Raw genomic sequence first — 23,971 nt, 5'->3', positions numbered from 1 at the left:
TCGACTTTTTGCTAGGAAAACTAAGTTTGCCTGCATTTGATCCTGCCACCTCTGCAGAGTTAAAATTCCTTTTTTTTTCTGGTGGCCATCACTTCAGCCAAAGGATTTCTGAGTCACAGATCGTATAAATAGCCCCCCCCCCCAATTTGGCCTTTCACAAATATAGGGGTTATCTCTATACTAATTTTTCCTTAAGACAAAAATTGCTACTAAAGCCAACAGAACTGATACAATTCACCTTCCTGTTTTTCTACTTAGTGCAGTAAAAGATGGCGAGTATCAACTTTGCGTCATGGATATTTACCGTCACTTGAGAGGTTATATTCGTTAGACTAGTTTTGTCAGAAAGGTTTCACAACTGGGGGTGCAAAGCTTCTAAGGGTACCCTAGCCAAGTGGCTGACCGCATTCAGTTTTGTGGCCAGGTACAGTAATCCTCTCATTTCAAATCCAGAGGCTCGTTCTGCAAGAAGTTTTTTTTTCCAGAATGCAGCTCTAAATGATATTTGTGTAACATCTATCTGGTCTTGTTTCAGTACTTCTGCAAGGAAGTATAAAGTGGCCTTTCTTTGGAGGAGTCATTTTAAGGAGACCAACCAGGAGAATCAGCTTGGAACTTTGTCCTGCTGTTGCCAAGGATGAACCTCCTCTATCCCCGATACAGAAAGTTATGTCCATAATGATAGATCTGTCAGAGCAGATCTATCCCTCACTGCTATAGTGAAAGGATGGCCTGAGCAAAAAAACATTAAAAAGGGAAGAAAATAAGAACTTCACCTATTTTTCTTTCAAGCAATAAAAAAGTTGCATCCAGAGCAAAATGGTCAGAGCTGACAAAATATTCATCCCCAAGCAGCTGTCCTTTACTTATTTAGTGCCAGTGCTTTAGGACCTTTTAGCGTGTAGCTTGTCTGATAGAGGCTTATGAATCTGGAAACCTCCTTTAGAAGGTCCCTAAAATGCCATATTTTCAGGTGGGTCTGTTTAAATCCTAGCAGATGAGCCATTCTAAACTTTGACCTTTTTAAACTCTAATTGTATGCTTGGTCTTAGCCAATTTATGTATGAGCTAGGCTGTTTATTTATTTTATTTATTTTGCATTTGTTTACTGGAAAAGTCAGACTGGGCACAGGTCCATTTTCAGCAGAGGCCTGGGGAGAAAAGCTCCAGATAAAATGACATAGATCAACAGGTAGACATCAACAAGTTATACAGAATAGATGTCTGGTAATACCTAATGGATAGCATAAGATAATATACAGCAAAACACGACGAGGAACATAGAATAATCTATTTTTAATAGATGTTTTATTTTCTTATTTTTATGTAAAATGCTTAGGTTATCAGCATTTAAATATAATAAATATATGAACATTACACAAGTAAATGAACAGTACATAAATAAACTGAGAAGATAAATGCCTGAGGGATATATGAAAGATGTCCATGACTTGTAAGGTGCCAGAAAAGGCAAGAGATGTACTGTATTGGCCAGGAATGTTAACTGGTGTAGAATGTTATTACAGAGCTGTGCCTTCCGTAGTGCATACCATAAAAAAATTCCAGGAGAAGAAATACAAGTTCTAAACCAGGTCATCCATGGAGCTCAGCAGGCAGTGATTTGTTCCTTTTCAGAGTATGTCATATGTGGGGATTACTATTTCAAGTTACTTGAAATAAACAAACTGACAGACACAATTACAAGTATGCCCAGTGCAGTAAAGTCTGTATTATTGAGATATCTGATGGTGTCATATTTGACAGTCATTTTTGCTTCAAGAATTCAGAAAAATTGTGCAAGAATAGTCTGCATACACAGAAGTGTAGCAAGGATGGGGCAAAGTGGGGTAGCCAACCTGGGCACAAGGTGTTGAGGGTGTGATCATGAAGTGCAACTATTACATTCTTCTCTCTATTCCAGCATCAAAGCTTTGTGTAAATGTAGCAATTGGATTGCTACAGTTTTTTAAAAAAGTCTTTCTCACTTGCTTTACTGCACTGGGCATATTTGTAATTGTTGTATCTGTCAAAAATAAGAGGAAATGCTGCAAAGACTGGAATGTGACTTTGCTAGAAACTCTAAAAGACTACCTGAAATCCAGGTTGTGAGGTTATGCCTGAAGATGAAGTAACTGGTAAATCAAGACACTCTGGTGTTTATGGGGAAGATGAAACACTGTTTAAAATGAATCGCAGATATGTGTACAAGACAAATGCATCAAAGTTGACGCTCTTTTGGGAACAGCAACCAGAATGTTTGCATCCAGTCTTGTAACAGGAAGACAGATACTGTGAGAACTGTCATAATGAAGAGGTTGTGAAAAAAATCCACCCTTTATGTCTCTAAGAAAAGTTGTGGTTCAGCTGGGACTATCGTAAGAAGGAAGACAAGTTGTGGTTCAGCTGGGACTATCGTAAGAAGGAAGACGAGATGTCCAGTGTAAATAACCATGTTAAATTAATTATTCAGTTATGGGAAAAAAAACAAATATGGTCAGTTCAGGTTAAAAATAATTCTAAGGACTTAACATTTCATTTATTAAAATACATATGCAACATTTAGTTTCGAAGTAACATGCCTTGTATAAAGTTTCTTAATTTAATATGATCATTACAACATAATATACTCTGTTGTGTTTATATGTATTTAATGTAGGAAAAGGGGGTGTAGCATAATATAATGGGTATAGATAGATTTAATGCGAGTGAAGTTGCTACAATGAGCTGCGTTATGTGATGCACATTTTTTGTAGATGAACTTTAGTCTGAGCATACACCTCAGTGAAGCTAGACCACATTTATATTTAATCACCATCTAGACTTTATAGACGTGTTGCGGTTATAAAGTAGTGTGATACAGCAGTGTGACATTGTACACACAGTGAGAATTTTTTGGGATTTGCCAAAACTGGCCTCATTACCTCTTACCATTCATTAGCACAAGTTCATTTATTTATTTTTTAATAGAAAGCTGTGAAAGAAATTCCTTAGACAATTAACAGCAGGGTTTGAGAACATTAAAAACTTCTAACAAATGTCTAGCAAAGTGTCTATGTTCTTCCAGGCTTGTGATAAATCAGTCAAGACATTCAGCATAGATGGCCACAGCTCTGTTGTGCAGAATGAAAAAGTCCTGACTTTGACCCATGTAAGCCCATTTTGAGCAGCATCTAGTGCACTGAAGGAACCAAGTAGGGGTGGGGATTTGTATCCGATTCCATGTGGAGAAAGGGGATACCAGGGGTGATGGTGGTGTTTTGAAGGGGGCAAGGCTATGGCTGAGTTGCATACAGAGAGACATGCACAATACACCACAATGCTTGTTGCATTCCTTGTGGACATTACCTGTACAGCTGGGATTTGATATAAAGGAGTTCTTTGCTAATATTTTAGGTTTGTTTTACTTGACTGTTAACACAGATTACTTTTACAGTTTCAGGTTTATGGGTATGAGAAGCGATGTTAACCTGAAGAAATTTTTGATTTTTATTAACAATTATTTGCTTCAGTCACTTGTGTAGTTATTTGCTTCATTAGACAACTTCTTCTTTCAGCTTTTGTTAAATAAGCTATTGTAACCTCCATGGATTTCTTGAATATTTTGCACACTTTTTCTGTCATTTTTAACAACATGAGGACAAAAACACCAGTAATTTCAGATATCTTACCTTAGTTTCCAGCAGAAAGTAACAAGTTTCAGAAGATTTGCTTATTTTTACCTTGAATACTATAATACTAAATTGCAGATTTGCTTAGCAAAATTCATTTAGATTTCAAGGTGAAACATTAGTTATAGTGAATTTTATGTATTTTTGAGCATGAAAATGCACCAATACAGTTTCTTGCATGTTGTAACACTGATTTTGGGAGGACTAGATGGCAACTGTGTATGCAGGCTTACAGCAACAAGAAATTACACAAGTATAGTTGCTTGTGCTGTCCTGCAGGTAGCTTACATCCTTCTAAATTGGGAACTGCTGATTGAGGGCTCAGTGTCTGTTATTCTAAAAGTGTATTAATTCTGGTTTAAGCACTTGGGCTTCAGGCCAGTTATTTTCATTAAGAGGGTTCATGGTCTGCACTCTTGTGGGAGGAGAGGCTGGACTCTGCCCTTCTGAGCTGGGAATTTCTGGTTAAAGGCTTATAGTGCCTGCATATTTGAACTGCTACTTACTGAAATTGGTACACTTTGTTTGCTGTAGCATAGACTAGATCCAGGCCTGCTGAATCTAGCTTTGTTTGTATAACTTGAGCACTAATCCAGGCATTCTTTAAAGTATTCAATTGTATTTATTACTGCTTGGTAGTAACGTGATTAAAGTGTAGCTATCATTCTAAGTCTTTTGGATTAAGCACTTGGGCTTCAGATCAGTTGTTTTACATTAGGAAGGTTTGTGGCCTGCACTGTGGTGGCAGGACAGGTAGCTTACATCCTTCTAAGTTTGGAACTGCTGATTGAGGGCTCAGTGTCTGTTATTCTAAAAGTGTATTAGTTCTGGTTTAAGCACTTGAGCTTCAGGCCAGTTATTGTACATTAAGAAGGTTTGTGGTGTGCACTCTTGTGGGAGGAGAGGCGGGACACTGCCCTTCTGAGCTGGGAATTTCTGGTTAAAGGCTTATAGTGCCTGCATATTTGAACTGTTTCTTACTGAAATTGGTACACCTTGTTTGCTGTAGCATAGACTAGATCCAGGCCTGCTGAATCTAGCTTTGTTTGCTTGTTATTTCCCTGAAACGCTAATTCCACCTAAACGCGGCTTTTCATTACTTCTGTGGATCCCTAGTGATATCTGCATTGCTTACTGTACTTATTTCCTTGTTTCACTTGAATGAAAGTTACTGTTTGTCGTTTTTGCATTTAAGTTACCTGTAGCACATTGCATTTAAGTTACCTGGCACTTGCTCACTAAAGCAATTATATAGGTCAGCGCTAAAAAATTAAAAGCACTACACCCTCACAAACTCCCCTTGAGTACCTTGTTCCCCATTGGCCCTTTTTTTCAATTATAAAGGAATTCCCAATGCTATCCTAGCATGTCCAAAGGTCAGTTGTCAATCTCCTCTCTGGTCCAGCTGGTGAATCTGGGAATTTTGAGGCAATATTACAACTGCCTCATGTATACAGACATCCCTCTCTTCCTCCCAACAAATTCCAAAACATGTGAGAGATGCAACCATATAGCCAAACTGGAGGCTAAGATCTCTCAACTCAGTACTGGCGTAACCAGTTAGGAGGAAAAGGAAACCACACTCACTACAATTCCAGTCTCACATAGACCTACCACGACAGCAAACCAAACACATAAACACACAAAAACATACTCGGAGGCTCTAAATAAAAATCTAAGCAGCAGAGACCTCCAAAGCAGACACCCAAGCAACCGCTACCCCAAAACAAAACACATGCAACACATAGCTCACAAAGCCAGTGTGCCGAACAGTCACAGCCCTTAAGGCTAAACAACACACCTGATACACTTGTAATAGGTGACTATCGTCAGGCACACTGACGTCCCACTCACCAGGCTGAACAAGGAGAAGGTCACGGTGAGCTGCCTGTCGGGCGCTAGGATCTGCCACATAACACAAGCACTCAGATCACTCCAAGGCAAGTACAAATATGACTCGGTCATTGTTCATGCTGGTGTGAATGACTTGAGACGTACCTCCCTGGACTACATGAAAAGAGACAAAAGAGGAGCTCTCTGAGCATGTAGCCCAGGCTGGTATGACCCTGACCTTAAGTAGCATCTTACCTTCACCAAGAATGATGCCACAATATGAAGACAAGATGATCAATTTCAACAATTGGCTTAAGTATTGGTGTCATTCAAAGGGGATCCAATGCCTGTCAGCCTGGGATGACATGCTCGACAAGCCACGATGATTCGCTAGGGACGGCTTGCACCTATCACCCCTAGGCTTTCGGATATTGGCAAAGGCTCTTGCTACCCCCATAGTGCCTTTTTTAGGCAAGGCTCAAAAGACAAACCCACCTCCATAGGTATCACAAGGGATAAGAAACTAAGAGTAATGCTACTCAACGCCAGAAGTCTAAACCTCAAGATGCATGCACTCAAAACTCTCCTTAGCATGGAGAACGTCGATATCTGTGCAGTAACAGAAACCTGGTTCAAGGCTCGTGAGAGCACCCCAGCACTATCAGGTTATACCTCATACCATGCTTTTCGGCTCCAAAACTTGGACCGAACCATAAAAGGAGGGGGAGTATCAATATTCGTCAAAGATACCCACACCTCCAGGTTGGTGGCACAGCACGAAGCATCAGAGACTATCCATGTGCAACTAACAGTGGGTAAAACTGCCTTCCAGTTTATAGCCTGCTACAGACCACCCTCCCAAACCCAGGAACTCCACTCGGCCTTCCTGAGAACACTGGAAAATATGAAGGTCTCTCCAAACACCATTATATTGGGCGACTTCAACTACCCAAACATAGACTGGGAGCATTACTCTAGCTCCAACACCCTAGCCCAAAGGTTCCTAGAATTTATAAACTCAAATGCTATGGAACAACTTGTTACCACTCCCACAAGGGGGAAAACATACTGGACCTGATCATCACCAACATGGGGACTCTATGCTCCAGACCAGAAGTGTATCCCTCACTGGTAAGATCAGACCATAAACTAACCTCACTGGATATTCACATCCCGACCCCACCCCCTGCCCAGAAAACCACAGTGAAAAACTTCTCTAAAGCAAATTTCACACTCCTCAAAACTGAGGTGGAATCCTTCAAAGCCCCCGGGCGTGTGGAAAATACGGCCCAGACCGCAGAATTCTTTATAAACGCATTCTATGAATACCTTCAGGAATGCATGGATCATGCAATCCCAAATAAAACCAAGACCCAATCCTCCAAAGGCAGATGTCCTGTCTGGTGGACCCCAGCCATAAACAAACTATACAATAGAAGGAGGAAGCTATTACATGATAGAGCAAAATCCCAAAAAGGGAAGGCATCTCTGATCAGTATTAGCAAAAAACTATGGGCACTCATAAAATCATCTAAGGCCAGCTTCAAGAGAAAAATTGCACAGGACACTAAGGATAATCACAAGGCTTTCTTTAGTTATGTTAGGAACCTGGGTGGGAATTCCCAGATATGCTCAGAATTAGTCCAAAATGACAAAAATACACTGAACCCACAGACATTGCCAACATCCTAGCTGACAGGTTCAGTGCAAACCCCCCCCCCCACCAAAAGGGCAAATATCTATCCCAGCAGAGTGCTGCCCCCCCCCCCGACATCTCAGATGCTCAGGTAAGAGTCGCCCTCACCAAAGCAAAAAACACAGCATCAATGGGACCAGACGGTGTCCCGGGCTGCGTCCTACATGAACTCCAAGAAGAGCTAAACCCAAACATAAAACTACTGTTCAGTGTCAGCCTTACTACAGGATATGTACCCAAAGAGTGGCGTACAGCAACGGTGGTCCCTCTCCACAAAGGTGGTGCCTCAACGGATCCTGGAAACTATCTCCCCATAAGCCTGACTAGCTTGGTCTGCAAAGCTATGGAAAGGATCATCATGGACCTTATAAATGAAGACATTGGGGACCTACAGACACTGGATCCTACCCAGTTCGGCTTTGTTAAGGGCAGATCCTGCCTCTTAAACCTGGTCGATTTCTTTGAAACAGTCACCAAAGCCATTGATGAGGGGAAGGTGGTCGACACAGTCTACCTGGACCTTCCAAAAGCCTTCGATACAATACCCCACTCGGGCATTATAGATAAGCTCACCAGCTTAAATATAAACCCCTATGTCACTAGATGGGTTGCAAACTGGCTCAAGGACAGAACCCACATGGTTAGAATTGCTGGAGCCATGTCAGACTCCAAACCAGTTACAAGTGGCATCCCACAAGGCTCAGTCCTGGGACCTCTCTTGTTCGGTATATATTTCTCAGAGGTACAGGCCAACATGGAAGGACTGTGGCTGACCAAGTTCGCAGATGACTGCAAACTGGGCGCCATAATCGACTCTCCAGCCAACACAAGCATCCTCCAAAAGGGCCTCATAGAAACAGACAACTGGTGCCAGAGCCATGGCCTCAAGCTAAACGCCAAAAAGTGTATAGTCATCCCCTTTGGCAAAAACAAAGTGCCCACAAATTACTACATAAGTGGTAATCCATTAAGTACGGAAGAAGTAATCGGACCTGGGGACCCAAGTTGATAGCAATCTCTCATTTGACAACCACGTGGCCAAAGTGGTTAGAAAAACATTTTATATAGCCCATGAAGGGATTCACATCTAGATCAGGGGAGGTCATCATGCCTCTTTACTCATCCCTCATCAGGCCCATAATTGAGTACAATGCCCCTTTTGGGATGTACCTTACCAGACACCTGCAGCAACTGAAAAGACCCCAAAAGTACCTCACCAAGAGGATCAAAGGGCTCAAACAGATGCCATATGCTGCCCGGTTAAAGAAACTCCAGCTCTACTCAGTGGTTCACCGCCTGCTCAGAGGTGATCTGTGCCTGACGTATAAAGCCATGTCCAACCCGGAATTAATGGACATGCTGCACCTCAGAAAATCCAAATCCCATCGAGCTACGCGCTCAAGAGACTTGAACCTCAGCACTGAAATAAATAGGACATGCTGGAGGGACAGATTCATAACCCAGAGGCTCCCTTCACTCTGGAATAAAATCCCAGTCCAGGTTAGGCAGAGTCCCTCATTGACTCTCTTCAAGAGGAATCTTGATGAGTGGATGGGGGATCGTAGGTTTACCCCGGGTATCACTTCTTTGTCACTGTTAGACAGAGGCACAGTATACTAACCTCAAAAAAGGGCATAGCAAAATTAATTTAAAATGGGTGGCGAAAGCCAAACACACTCTGGATAGGCTTATAAATGCCCTAGGGCAGATAGCCTAGTATGAACCTATGCCTTGTGTATGTATAAATATATATATATATATATATATATATATATATATATATATATATATATATATATATATATAGATGTTTTAATAAAGGGTATACACTGTCTGCATTATGTCTTCCTATCTCAGAGTAACTACAGAAACAAATATACATAAATAAATACTAATACATGCAATTCTTTTATAGTTTCGTAGTATCAAAAGTTGTAGGTTGGGAGGGTGGCCTAATGGCTAAGGTGTTTGCCTTACAAACACAAGGTGCAGGATTTGAGTCTCACAAGGGATAATTGTCTAGGCTTAAAATGGTTTGCAAGGGCAGTTAGCTTAGTACTAACCTATGAAATTTAGCATTTATGTCTATTCGCTGCCAATAACTTTTCTACAGGGAACATCTGTTCTTAATTCCAGTTATATTTTTGTAGTTTTATTGTCAGTCTCAAAGAGGCAGAACATGTTTCCTGACATTTTTTACACGATGGGGAAGCACTTAATTCAGAGAAATAGAATGGTGGTTTTGTGAGATTGTTTGTTTAGTGTAACAGAAAGCGCACTACCCCCTTTCTTTAGCTATTGACAAGCTGTATGATGTAAATAAAAAAATAAAATGTTATGTGCTTGTGGGGTTTTTTTGTGTTGTGTGTCTCCATAACATTTTAAAAAGTGTCTGAAAATAAGGGTAATGATTTTCAGAAAACATTAGTGAACAACAAAAATTAACAGTGCTTTATTTATTTATTTTACATTTGTTTACCAGCAGAGTCTGACTGAGAGAACCCAATTTCAGTGAAGGCCTAGGGAGAAAAGCTCCACATCATGACAGAACACAGTAACATAGTAATAACATTCATAACATAAATACTTTTTATACAATGATAAAGACATTCACAGAGTTCTTGTAGTGTAAAGTACATAAACAGGAGAAATAATCCAAGTGAGGTTAGCAAGAAATCCTAGTATAAATAACAAGAGAGATGAGCAATATAGGAAAGTCTGATTATTCTGTCCTTATTGTGATTCATAATTGATTGGTATATGGAAGCTTAGTGGGCTTATCTGTGCAGTATAATATACAGTTTGTAGTAAACAAATATATTGCTTTATATAAAAACATATGTGTATCTTAGCTCAGCATAGTAGGAGTTCTCATACACTCTCATTCTAGCACAGGTGATAAGGGCTAGGCTGAGAACAAAACCCTAATTTCTGCATGGGAGACTATCAGCAAACCTTCCCTGTTTTCAGTTATTTTTAAAATTTAAATGTTATTAATTCATTTGCTTTTAGTATGTGTTTGTTGCCATAGCAGTGTAGAGTGCTGTGATACCGTCTGCCACAGGCATCTTTGCTGTTTTTTGTTTTGTGATGTATTTTAAAAAGTCTGTGTGTGTGGAAAAAATGTCTAAAGTGGCATGCTAGGTTGCTGCTAAATCGAAGTACCAGTTTATCAGTCTCTTTCTTTAAACTAATAATAAGCAAGAGATTTCTTAACAAGAAAGCCAAACGTTTCACACAGTGTGGAATGTTTTCTTTAGTGCAGAACAGTTGCCCAGAACTGTAATGAAGTCCTCATAGCTGTTACCTAATTAACAACTACATCCACGTTCGTTTACATTTGCTCTAGTAGAAATAAAATAACTGCATTTAAAAAAAAAAAAATCTTAGCCTTTTTAACCTGAAGTTTACCTGGGTAGATTTTGAATTCTAGAATTTATTCAGGATGCCAGTCTTTTACATTTTCAGTTAGAAACTACATTGCTTCTTGTTCCCGTTTTACTAATTCCCTGAATGTTGCACTTTTAAAATGTAGTTGAACTTTGTTGATACAGTCCAACAGAAAGTTATTGTAACTGACAATAGACTAAAGTCATGTTATAACCAAGATGGATGCATCTGTAGCCTTCATATTTAGACAGCACATGAGCTGCAGTCTACTTGTGTAACATTCCAGCACCAGCAGGGAATGGTGGGTAGGGGAAGATGCACAAGTGTGTCTGTGGAGCACTCATGCCCAGGGTGTCATACGCCTTGGTAATGTGGACTGAGGGGAGCTGTGTTCGTCCAAATGCATTGGGTTGTTTGACACCTACATGCCCGAGTGTACACTTGAACTAATGGTTTGCAGTAACACCATTAAAAAAGAAAAATGGAGTTCTTACAGTTTCTGTTGTAAACAATTACTTTTTTCCATTGTTTGCATAAATAAGTATGCATAGTATCAAATGTAGACTTGATTGGTTGAGAGAGACTTGTAATTTAAAACTAAAGGAAAAGATATGAAAGGAAACAGATGCATTTGAAAGAAAATTAATTACATGACTACTGTACTACTGCATAACCTCTGCAGCAGAATAGAAATCCTGTAAAACATTCTGGGTCTGTGAAGGCACGTTGTTCAGTGCTGTTATGGGAAGCAATGATCTTATGGGAAGCCAGTGTATTAACTAGACTTCTGTGTTTTAAAATTTGTAATTTATTGTGAAATGCAGAATCAAATCCACCAAGTATATTTGATAACATGACAGCTAAATTTTTTTGGTAATTTGATCTGTAGGCAAGTGACTCTGAATCCCAGCTGGCCCCAGCAGATGAAGCACAGAAACGATTGGAGAGGATCTTCATGGCATCTGTAATTTGCTCTTTCTTTTTTTGAGTGCTATTGGGTTCTTGTTGGCTTTACTGTGACATTCTTGGCTGCTTCTTTCATTGTAAGCTGATGACCTTTTTCATTTACCTCTTCATGACTAAATTAACATAACCAGCTTCAGCTGGTTACACCAAGAGCAAGTATATGGTTGCACATTTAACTGGTGATCACAGCTTTGATTCCCACCATTACCATGGCTCATTTTGAGGTCTGGGGAAGCTTATGTCATCACTCATAGGCTGAGCTATCTCAATTATGAAAAATAGTCAGTACTTACGTATTATCGCAACCACAGTGTGTCTGCATTCACAACATTCTCTGCATTCTTAGATGATGTAAACCAGAGTCTCTGTTTCATACTGTTATCTCTGTTTCCCGCACTGTTTTAATCAATTCTTCTTCTTAGAGAACAAGATATCATCATAGCCGCATTGAAAACTTAAGCAGAGGAATTGCATAGATTTTTTTTTTATAGTATCGAAACCACACTTAATAATAGCACATTATCGGTTGGCTGCTATGCCCCTTTTAGATAACATTTCCTTCACTCTCGGTATGCTTTACCATACCGCCAGTAACAAACTACCATTTCTACATTGCCTACCTAGTGAGACACATAGCCAAAGCCATCTGTATAGTCACTCATTCACAAAGAACATCTCCAGGCTTCTGAAACATTAGACAAAAAGTTAGGATGTCTTGTACAGCTGGCCTTAGAGTAAAGTGGAAAGCTATAACTTGGACTCCACAAGCAATAATGAGTGTTTTTTTATCGTACATTCTTTCTAAATGTTGACAAACTATAGTTGATCACTGCTTCGTATTGCAACCATGCATTCTCACACACATGCATTCACAGCATTCTTGGCAACACAGTGTTTTCAGTTAAGAACGGAATGTTGACGAGAATGCTGTCAATAATACAGACACACTGTGGTTGCGATAATACATAAGTACCAAATAGTCTCAGTAGATGTTCATGTCCGATAGATGGTCCCTTGTTCTTTCATCTGGTTTTTGCCAGATACTAGCCCTGTATGGACAGTTTGTGACATTATTTTGGATTACAGACTGCAGTCATTGGGACAATAAATCCAAATCCATTGACAGTGTTTTGGTGGCTTGCCTGTTTTTGAATCTGTCATTTCACCATTTTTAAGCAACAGTAGTGCTTCAGTACTGATTGTGAAAAAAAAAAACACACTTTTTTCCGGCCTGTAAAAGGGGGGGGGGGTTATTATGATTTATGTAGTAAGTAAAAACATTAATGCTTTATAGTAAATAGGTCATACCCTGGTACACGTTACCACACCTTAACTGGAACAAGTTTACGAAAATGTATTCTACAGTGTAGTGAACCCATTAGTTTACTGGTTCACATTTGCTGCTGACAAAAGCACAACTGGTTGTTCATATTTTCAGTGCTGAAAGGGTGACCACTTAGACACTCTCTGTTCCCAGTGACAGTGTTATGTAGTTTCTAGGCCAGTGAACATCTGCGTAGCAGAGCAGCAACGTTTTACGTTCTGACAGTGGGTACAGCAGGCACCATCACAGTTTGTAGGAGAAAAAAATCTCTGCACTGCCTGATACGACTCTGCATATGTCAGACTTGGTCATGGTGTACTAATTTTCATTGGCTGTTTTCATGCGTGCCAGTAAGCACAGTTCTTTATCCTTTGCGAGTCATTGCTTTGTGCCACTGTAGTGTCATTTTAACAATACTTAGTATGCTGTTTCTTTTCCCACCATTTTCATTCTCCGAAGCCCTGTAACCCGGTCTTTTCATGTTGCTGTGTGGCTTGCTATATATTGTTTTGCCAGTTTGCTTTCATACATGCACTAATGATATTTGGAATTTCTTCACAGCCAGACTCACCACTTATGCATAAAGCTGTTACATTTGCATTTCCTTAAGAGCTTTGTGCCACTATTCTGTAGCTTAGCCTTTTTACTTTAAATAAATAAAAAAAAAAAAAAAAAAAAGGGTTTCTGGAGAAAGTGTTATTCAGCTTCCCATAACTTTTATAAAACACCTCAACCTGTTTCTTCTAAACTATTCCTGGGATTCATTAATGCCTACACTAAGTGTACACCATTTGAGTGAACAGGCAACACAAGCATAACTCATACCTTCCTCCTCCTAATTTTAGTTTGCCTTCTGATTTTCTTGCAGCTTTAAATACTGAAGGGGATTTATAAAGGTTACCACAGAGTGTAGACTGCATGTATATTTAATATAATCTTTCTGAGTGACTAGAAAGCACAAAAAATGTGGTAGGGATGTTGAATACAGATCGTGTACACTTATTGTACAGTTAGCATACACTTAGTATAGCCGTTATTGAATCAGGCCATATGTCTTGTTTTAAAGTCCGAGGATGCTGAAATGTAGATCCGTTGTATTCTGAAACATAGTAAGAGGTAAATAATGTATAGGACAGATAGAAAAAGTATGTGCAGTTTGAAAAATCAGTTAAATTGAGATAAATTAAGTCACGAGAAATGGGCAACTTGGATGGGCTTATCAGTCATCGTCTGCAGTTTGTGTGTGTGTTTCTGTGATACAAGTATTCTCACCTGCCTACTTCTGAAAGAAAGAAGGAAGGAAAGAGAATGGAGCGTATGATTGCAGGATAAGGAAAATGGCCAAATACAACTCTGTCCTTTTGGTTAATATTTTGTTATATGCAGTGCCATAGGTGACATCTTTACATTAACCAGGAGAATGAATGTGTATTGTAAAGCCAAACATGCAGACAGCAGCAGGAACTGTGTGCATCTGAACAAGAGAAGCAGAGCACAAATGATGTGCACCTGAATGAGAGAGAGCTGCAGAATAATGTACCTGAGAAATAATGAAGTCTAACATTATTTTAGATGAAGAGGCTACCAAAGTGAAGTTAAATGAGGGCCTTGGTACTAGACTCAAGGCACAGATCATGGTTTGCATGTTTTTTTTTTTTTCATATGAAGAGTTGTTCTACTTGCTACTGTATTTACTGTTCTTGTACCACAGGGCATCAATACACTTAGTCTGATGCATTATAATACTTAAAATGGTAAAGTTGCCTGCAGTGGTTTTAAACTTGCAAGTTCTATCATTTTAAAAGGCTTGTTGGATATAGCAGCATCAATGTTACTGTTTCATTTGGTGATTTTTTTTGCTTGTAACAGATTTTGTTACCGTGTTTGTCAACAGCAAAATATATGGGTCTCTTATTTTATTTTTCCTCAAGTCAAACAATCACTTAAGGTTTGTGCATGCATGTGTTTGGTGGAAGAGACATTTAACCTGAGTGCTGAAGACTGGTGCAGGTCAAAAGTATGTTGGGTTCACCTGCTTTTGGAGATTAATTTATTAATTTAATTTGTTAACCAGATACCTGGACTGATGCAAAAAACCCTTTTCAGTCCCACACTTATGAGCATGTTTTTCATCTGATTTCTCTAGAAAGTACCTTCACATTAATCGTAAGCTATGGCTGCACCCCCCAAGCTATGCCAGTGTACATACAATGAAACAGTGGTGGAGTGAGAAATGTACACAACAGAGAAAGAAGAATGGCAGTAAAACAAAAACAATGCTGTCAGTGGATGGCTGGGGCTGCAGTTATCTGTAATTTGTTTAGTTGCATGTATTAAGATATTATTAATCATTATGATGTTTGTTTATTCAGAACATGTTAGTATTTTACACTGTTGCCACTATAATACTGTTATCTGTCACATGTTATTTGGGAGGCACTAAGCCATGACTAGAACTGCATTAGCATTGGTTAAGTATTAAGGAGGAAATGACATACAGCACGTTAAACTGGGAACAGTGACTTGTGACAGTGTACAAGTGCTTAGTCTGTCTGTTGATCTCAGTGATTTCCATCAGGGACTTTCTGACAGAAAACGAGGAGGAAACATTGCCTGACATTGCTGGACCTGGGTGATTGTAATTGGGGAGGGGAGGGCAGAGGAGACTGCTGTTACTGACTGACATCTTATGTCATTGAGAAGTTATGCTACTGATTATATGGCTACTGACAGCAGTGTGGTAGGCTAGGATTTGATTTTATATAAATTCCAGCAGTGTGATGTGTGTAAAAAAAAAAAAAAAAAAAAAGTGTTTATCTATTACCAGTATCACTGCAGTCTGTTAATTATTGCTCCTTTTCTTAATGCTGCTTCCTTTTTCACTCATTTCTGTTTTTTTCTCTCTCTCTCTCTCACTTTTTTCTGCTGACTACACTGCTGTCATAGCTGGAACCGGTGGCTGCTCCTTGTGCACAGACTCAGGTACTGTACCCACCTCGGCAGGATCTGTCTGTTTCCAACGGTGACACCACAGAGCCTGGTGTCTGGGCTGGTGTCTGTGCTCGTGTGTCATGCTGGAGTGTAAGGCTTCTTCACCTCTGTCCTTTTGTCTCTCCCCAGTGATGCTTACCTTGTTGCTTTCCTGTGTTTTGGCTTGTGTCTTTTCCTTAAGTTGTGCATAATGTGCTAGTATTGTATACATGTGAGCATGCTTTTCATCTGAGAGTTTCATAGGGAATACGTCATAGTGACTAGTAGTCATAAACCATCTATAAAAGACATTGTGTGTAGGGCCTGTAAGGTTTTGTGAATGAACCTAACTATACTTGTTGATGATTCTTTTATTACCTAGGTTAAATTTTACCCCACAATACATTAAAGCTTACATGACCAAGGCAACACTGATCAACAGAGTAATTTAAAACAAATAAATTATTAGGAGAAGGAAGATTAAAAGTGCTTTACTGCTGGAAACCATAAAGTAAGTAAACAGAGAGATCATTACTAATTATTAAATAAAAATGTTGTGAGGGGACTGGAAGTGAGGGGAAAGGAGAGAGAAAGAGTTGAAGTTTGGAGGGAGGCTGTGAGGCTGCACTATGGTTCGGAGTTATGGAGAAAAGCATTTGTAATGTTTGTAGCAGGCTGACTCAAAATGAGTTCATGTAGCTGTGGATAAATCTCAGGCACAGAGTAGGTAATCAGGTTTTTTTTTTGTTTACCCCCCCCCCCCCCAAGTCCTTTTATCTCTTTTTGCTTGCTGAGTATCAGACCCACTTCTGTTGGTCTTGAGACCATTCATTCTTGCACCACTTAGGGAGTTTTTAGCATTGTGGGAAACGGCACAAATCCAAGGCAAGCAGGACAGTAGATTCAATGTATGTTTAATAAATCCAATGAAATGCAATAAAAGCAGGTACACAGTAAAACACACCAAATGTCCAATTAAGCACATTTTCACCTAATACAATACCAGGCTTCCTCAGAACGTTCTGAGGAAATCAGGTATTGTACTAGGTGAAAGTGCGCTTAACTGGATATTTGGTGTGTTTTACTGTGTACCTGCTTTTATTGCATTTCATTGGATTTATTAAATGTACATTGAATCTACTGTCCTGCTTGCCTTGGATTTGTGCTGTTTTGGCTGTTCCTTTGGTTCCGTTTAGCATTGTGGGAAAGCTGACCAGAGAAAGCCATAATTCAGGCAGTTATGGAAGTGTTTGTGCCCTCAGTTACATTTAAACCCAAACCTCTCCTTTTTGGTTGACATGGGTACCTGTGTCATCACATAGGTGTAAAATGTCCTCCTCTACCTTCACTCTCATGTGGCAAAACAACCAACCAGTTCATTGGCTGCTAACTCTTACATTCCCCACCCAACAGGTCAAGTGCCCAGTAATCTCTTCTTACTCAGACCATCTAAGTCATACTCAGGGCTTTACGCCTTTACACCACAAAGGTGGGCTAGTAAATAAAAGAATGTTAGAAGTGTGACAGGGGTAAGCTTCAGTGGGTCAAAGTTATTCTTGATACAAACAAGAAGGCAGTGAGGCTGTTGAAATGTATGAAGAAGAAAAATCTCTTGTAAATGATGTAAACAGGTGAAACAGCAGTGGCAGGAAAAGGCAATGAAGATTTTCTAGTGTAACAATTGGTAAGATAAGGGAACTGAAGAGATGGGCGAAGTGTTGAAGATAGCAGTAAAAGAGGTAGGAGAATATCAGAATGACTTGAGACAAGGGTGTTTATTAATAATTAGGAAAGGTAGATAATGGGAGAGATAAGTAATAAAAAGGGTGTGGTCAGCAGGGGAGACGAAGATAAAAGGAGAAGAAGAGGAGTATTGAAGTTATTTTTATTGGGGATTCCTTTGCATATACATTGTGTGAGCATGAGGGGAGTAGTTTGCTTAGAAAATATTCCATGACTCACACTTGGCATAGTAAATCAAGCTATTTAAAGTAAGTCGTAACATGGTGTGATGCTCTCTGTGCTTATGCACATGGGGGTTAAATGTTCTGGAGATGTATAATAGTGAGCAGTGGTGTTGGAGGGGTGGTAGTTAACACGCAGTCTTTGGGGTGCTGTCAGTGCCATGCATGAGAAGAGCTGGAGAGAGAGAACTACAGAATTCTTTGACTCGCAGGAGGAATGTATGTAATGTATATGAATATGTCTGTCCTCCGTGTCATTCCTCAGCCAGTACATTATAACTGGTCTCACATGTGCTCTTTTCAGACTTGCTAACATGCACATTTTAAGTTGTGTTGGACCAGCTGCTTCATTTCTTATTTCTCTCTCTCAGAGAAAAGCAACTGACTGTCCTCCTCTCTTTTAGTTAAACTGTTTAACACCTTGTATTATCATATCCTTTACTGAAATTATTTTAAAATTTATCTCCATTTTTCTAAATTTGACTTTTGTTTTTCAAAATAATGCTATTTCAGGGAGGTTATTCAGTGCATCTGCCTCAAGGTTAGACAAGTAAGTAAAGATCAGAAAAGCCAAATATTTCCTTGTAATTCCTGTCTTCATCATCAGGCAGAGGTATTATAGCACATCTCTTCAACTGTAAACTAAAACCCACCTGGCCATGCGTACTTCAGTATTTCTGTGTCACCCCCAAGTGACTGTGCATGTGCGTGTTTAAACTGATTCAGACTTAGACCATTTATGACCCTTGATTTATACCTTGTTATTGTTTTAGATCCTTTTTTAGACTGCCTCTGTGCTATTGGCAGAACTACACCCAACTTGACAGCTGACTACACGAAAGTATAATAAAGCTTCATTAACTTTGGTAATGTCCTGTGAATCCCAGTATATACCTCATACCTTGTTTTGTAACATGTTCAGTGAATCCCAGTATACCTCATACCTTGTTTTCTAACGTGTTCAGTGAATCCCAGTATACCTCATACCTTGTTTTCTAACGTGTTCAGTGAATCCCAGTATACCTCATACCCTGTTTTGTAACGTGTTCAGTGAATCCCAGTATACCTCATACCCTGTTTTGTAACGTGTTCAGTGAATCCCAGTATACCTCATACCCTGTTTTGTAATGTGTTCAGTGAATCCCAGTATACCTCATACCTTGTTTTGTAACGTGTTCAGTGACTCCCAGTAGTATACCTCATACCCTGTTTTGTAACGTGTTCATTGAATCCCAGTATACCTCATACCTTGTTTTGTAACGTGTTCAGTGAATCCCAATTTACCTCATACCCTGTTTTCTAACGTGTTCAGTGAATCCCAGTATACCTCATACCCTGTTTTGTAACGTGTTCACTGAATCCCAGCATACCTCATACCCTGTTTTGTAATGTTCACTGAATCCCAGTATACCTCATACCCTGTTTTGTAACGTGTTCAGTGAATCCCAGTATACCTCATACCCTGTTTTGTAACGTGTTCAGTGAATCCCAGTATACCTCATACCCTGTTTTGTAATGTGTTCAGTGAATCCCAGTATACCTCATACCCTGTTTTGTAACGTGTTCACTGAATCCCATTATACCTCATACCCTGTTTTGTAACGTGTTCAGTGAATCCCAGTATACCTCATACCCTGTTTTGTAATGTGTTCAGTGAATCCCAGTATACCTCATACCCTATTTTGTAACGTGTTCAGTGAATCCCATTATACCTCATACCCTGTTTTGTAACGTGTTAATTCACCTTCATTTCAGTATTTTTTTTTTTTTTTAATAAGTACTGAATTCCCCACAGAGTGGTGCCTTCCCTTGCCATTGGGTGTTGTATATAAAATGTCATTTTGTTCTCTAAGGCACATCCACGATCCTTTCTGCTAAGACAGTGTGCATTTTGACATAGTACACCTGCTCTCCTCCATTCTTCCATCCCTACAGTGTGCAGGACAAGAATGTGCTCAATATTTCAGTTTTAGCGCAGAGACCTGCAGCCTTTCCATAGTGTAGTGTACCCATTTTGCTATGTTCCCAGTATCAGCAGAGCATTTCATTTCCTATTTTTCCATTCTAAGTTTGGCACTCTCCTGGCCTTAGTCAGGAGCCATTTCCATAATTACCCTCCCCTTTGTGAGCAATTTGCTGTTGTGTTATCCGATTTTTAATAACACACAGGGGCATCCTGAGTAATGCTAGTTAATGTGAACTGTGCATGAGAAATACTTACCATTTGGTGTAATATAAAGTGGGAGTTGTTAACAGTTTGTACTGGAGGAGAGGTGCTAGACTGTGAAAGTTGTAATATTTCCTTTGTATTGCTGTTTGGAATCAGCAGGACAGTGTAAGATAGATCTACTGCTGTACAGAAAATTTGTTGACAGAGTTCTTTGCTTAGGAGGTTTAAGGCTGGAAAACAGTTGTCTGAATTATGTAAAATGAAAGAGCAGTGTTTGTATGATGGGGAGTAAGAAAGTGAGTATTGATTTAATTAGATAGGGGAACCCTGTAAAACATCCTGAAATACCACTGCACATTATGATGTCTGGGAAGGGAAATGAGGTTTTCAGACTGACAGGAATACCTCCTGATTTTAAGGCACTCCGAGAGTAGGCACTTTGGCCTTCCCATGGCTGTAGTTGAATTTTCATTTACCACACAAATTAAAAAACACTATTTTAACTTGTTCATCCTAAAACACAGTTTGCCTTGGACAGGGACAGTGGAATTTGCACATGACTGATATCAGGGATAGGTGCGGGTGTCATAGTAGACCAAGCCATTTCACACGCACCCTACACAGACTAGAGTTTCCCCTAAGTTCACACATTACTCTGTATTATTGTATATGGGAGTGGATGGCTGAATGTTGTGACATGCAGAAACATGTATGAGACTTCGTATGTCTCATGTTAGCATTCTTCCTTGTGGCACATGGGTTTGGCATAAAAGTGGGCCTTGATTTAATATCATGTCCATAATGCCATTAATTCATGATAATTTCAGCTGAGAATAAGTTGCGCATCATTTGTAAATAATGGTATTGGGAAGCACTGAACACTTCAGGAGTGCACATATGAGGATATTTAACTTGTAATTTCTTTTCCAAAAGCCACTATAGAAACCAATACTTGTGGAACATGAAGGTTCTTAGGGCTTCTCAGAACAGCAGCAATTCTTTCAGTAAATATAGCCACAAAGGGAGGTGTTCGACTGACTATATTTATCCTGTAGTATCGCAGTGTAAGGGTGTGCCAGTTTTAATACCCATCTTTTAGGTGACAGAAAGCAAAAGAGGATAGAGAGAAACACATACAGTTGAAGCTTGGCTTACACTTGTATCTCAGATCATTTTTTTTTCTTTGTAGGCTAAAAATATTATTGGGTGCTAGAAGGAAGCAGAGGATACCATACCAAGACTCTCAGAAAGCTTATAGTGACGTTCTAGAGCAACAAAACAGTTATAACTCTTAACTACATGTCCTACTTTAAATTGAGCATTTCATCTAATTTACTTTTGTATGTGAGTACTGTGATGTTGCATTGACATAGTATCCCTTTTTATTTTCTATTGGTTGGTGTAACAATTGCACAATGATATTTCATGGCCCATATTACAATATTTGTTTATATGCTCATTAAATATGAATTGTGGTTTAGAGTTTCCAGAGTTAGGAGCAGCAGGACCTTGCTTAGCATCTTAGTTTTCACTCATTTTTTGAGTTTTCTATTATTTTTTTTTCCTTTGCTTATTTGCTTTTTCATTTGTTTTTATTTTCTGTATTTTCAAGTGTACAACTTATGTATATTTTCATCAGCCAGAAATTTCCAGTTACTGTTTCCACTGAGTCATGTCTGACAGGGCATGTTTGCATTGGAATTTGGTGTTATAACAACCCCCTGATATTGTCTTAGGGTGTTTGTGTTTTACTTTGTTAATACTGTAGTGCTCATGGCAATGATTGTGACAAACACAGAAACTGTGACATGAGGGTGGGGGCTAAATAAAGTACCACAAAGAAGTACTTGAACAGGTTAATGGAGGAGGAAGGTTTCTAGGCTGGCAGAACACTGGATATGTGTATTACCTCTTAGTATATTAATAGCCTCTTAGTATATTAATTAACAAAGTTGGTTGGATGGTGGCCAGATCAGTGACTTGGAGAGAAATCTCTGACTGCAGTACAAATATCACAGGATAAACTGTCAACATAGGTGTTAGAGGTGCCAGCAGGAGAGGAAAGCAGTGAGTAACGAGTGCTGGCTCACCCGTTTGGGGAAAGAGGAGGTTCAGTCCACTATAGTAGGGGTCTTGTAGTGTGCAGCATATGGGTTGTGAATCTGCACGTATATTGGAAGGGCGTTGTAGGATGGATCTGTCTTTGGTGGGTGTGTGTGTCAGCTGCCATATTTAGGTCAGTAATAGAAAATCTAAACCAGCTGCAAATGATTGCCTTCTGGCAGCTGACCACCCCCACCACCACCACCACCACCACCACACACATTTGTAGGATAAAATATCAGGTTATGGAAAGGAATTTCCATCTGGAAAGTGTTCAGCTCCCGATGGAGTGATGTGGACATGCTCATGGCAGAAAAGATAAGGAAGATAAGTGGATTTATAGAGCACAAGGAAAGTTTTGCTAGCCAAGGCTAAGGAGGAAAGAAGAGATTGTTTGGATGGTTGTTCTTATTCCTGGAACATGTATACTTACAACATGTCACCATGCGGACTGGTACTGTTTTCATTTTAGTTCTCAGCCCTTCAACTTGGCTTCAACATCCTGGAATTTTCAGATTACATGCTTGCATTTTTTTTTTTACCTATGTTAGAATTCTGTCATCAGCAGTTTATTTTCCCTTACTTGGATATCTACCTAATAGTGGAAAACGCCAGAGAGTAGATGGATATACACTTACTAATTCTGTACTTCAGCATATCTGATAATGTAAAAACAATTTTCCTCAAACTCTCACTTCTTCCGATCTCAGCTACATTATCATACTCTATCCTTTCTTATCCCACTATCTCACATTTCAGAAACATAAGAGAAATTACCAGGACAACCTAACTCTCTTCCTTCATAGAAAATACTTCCTTCCTACCAACCTACCTTCTACCATCTTTGACTCCACCACCAGTAAATATCCTATAACCCTGCAGCTTCTTGCTTCATTCTTGATTCCTGCTCCCTACTACTTGCCACCAATAAAGTACAGATCTCTTTACTTAATCATGCTACTCCTCAGCTCATCCTCTATTCTCAATCATGACTCTACCATAGCTCAGTAATAGCTCTCAGCATCTCTCCAACTCTGTCCCAGCCACTTAGCTATATTTCCTCCATAAGCTCTCCACACATCACACAAACCTATTTAATGGGTGCTCCTCACTTTACCCCAAATATAGACTGATTAACTCCATTTCATCTCAAATCAAAATAAAATTAAGTAGAAAAATACACTCCAAAAAAAACAGAGTCAGTGATGCCCCTGTATACTAAAATCCACCTAGGAGGAGACCTTTGGCCTAATCCTGACACCAGCTATCACAACCAAGATCAAGATAATTCTGTTACACACACTGCTCTAACCCCACAATGATTAATCCCAACCCTGGTAATCTAACTTTTGTTGCCATAAATATTAGAAGCGTAAGAAATAAAAATCCTGAACTACATATCTGAATTACCCAACACAAGCCTGATATTCTTGCTATAACTGAAACTTGGCTTAAACCCAGCATAAATGACACTGAAACTACACCACCTGGCTCTAATATCATCCATAATAACTATAAAAAGGGGAAAGGTAGTGGCATTACTTTAATATTTTCCAACTACCACCACAGTTCTCCCTACAACAAACCAGTACCAAACTTCAATTCAGCAGGGATTCTTATTACTTTCCTGAAAATAAACAGACATGTATCACTGTCCTTTACATCCTACATTGGATATCCATAACAATTCCACAAAAAAATACTACTAGGTGATGTCAGTTGGGCATAACCTCTAAGTCGACTACATCTAACATGAATTTATACATTTTCACACTAATTAATAGCCTCCTACATTATAGCAAGATGTCAAACTCCATATTAGATGGGATCCTAGTTTCAGACCCTTGCAAATTCCTCGGCACAGGTACAGTATCTCTCAGTGACCAT

General features: G+C 39.4%; 1 protein-coding gene across 7 annotated transcripts in view; it reads left to right on the top strand.

Moving 5' to 3' along the window:
- The window catches only part of MYO18A (myosin XVIIIA), a 2,129,602-nt gene that overhangs the window by 793,882 nt on the left and 1,311,749 nt on the right, over window positions 1-23,971 (top strand). Inside the window, exons 5-6 of one of the 7 annotated variants that reach the window (XM_044054442.1) lie at window positions 11,477-11,551; window positions 15,824-15,859. The exons of the other annotated variants lie outside the window; for them this stretch is intronic. Of the exons in view, the coding sequence (XP_043910377.1) occupies window positions 11,477-11,551; window positions 15,824-15,859 (111 nt within the window). The remainder of the gene's footprint in view (window positions 1-11,476; window positions 11,552-15,823; window positions 15,860-23,971) is intronic. 7 annotated transcript variants of the gene reach the window in all.

The sequence above is a fragment of the Protopterus annectens genome, chromosome 13.part0, assembly GCF_019279795.1.
Source record: "Protopterus annectens isolate FY-2018-M chromosome 13.part0, PAN1.0, whole genome shotgun sequence".
In the NCBI taxonomy this organism is placed as follows: Eukaryota; Metazoa; Chordata; order Ceratodontiformes; family Protopteridae; genus Protopterus; species Protopterus annectens.
The sequence above is the reverse complement of the archived record's forward strand: the minus strand, read 5'-3'. Positions and strand labels throughout refer to the sequence as shown.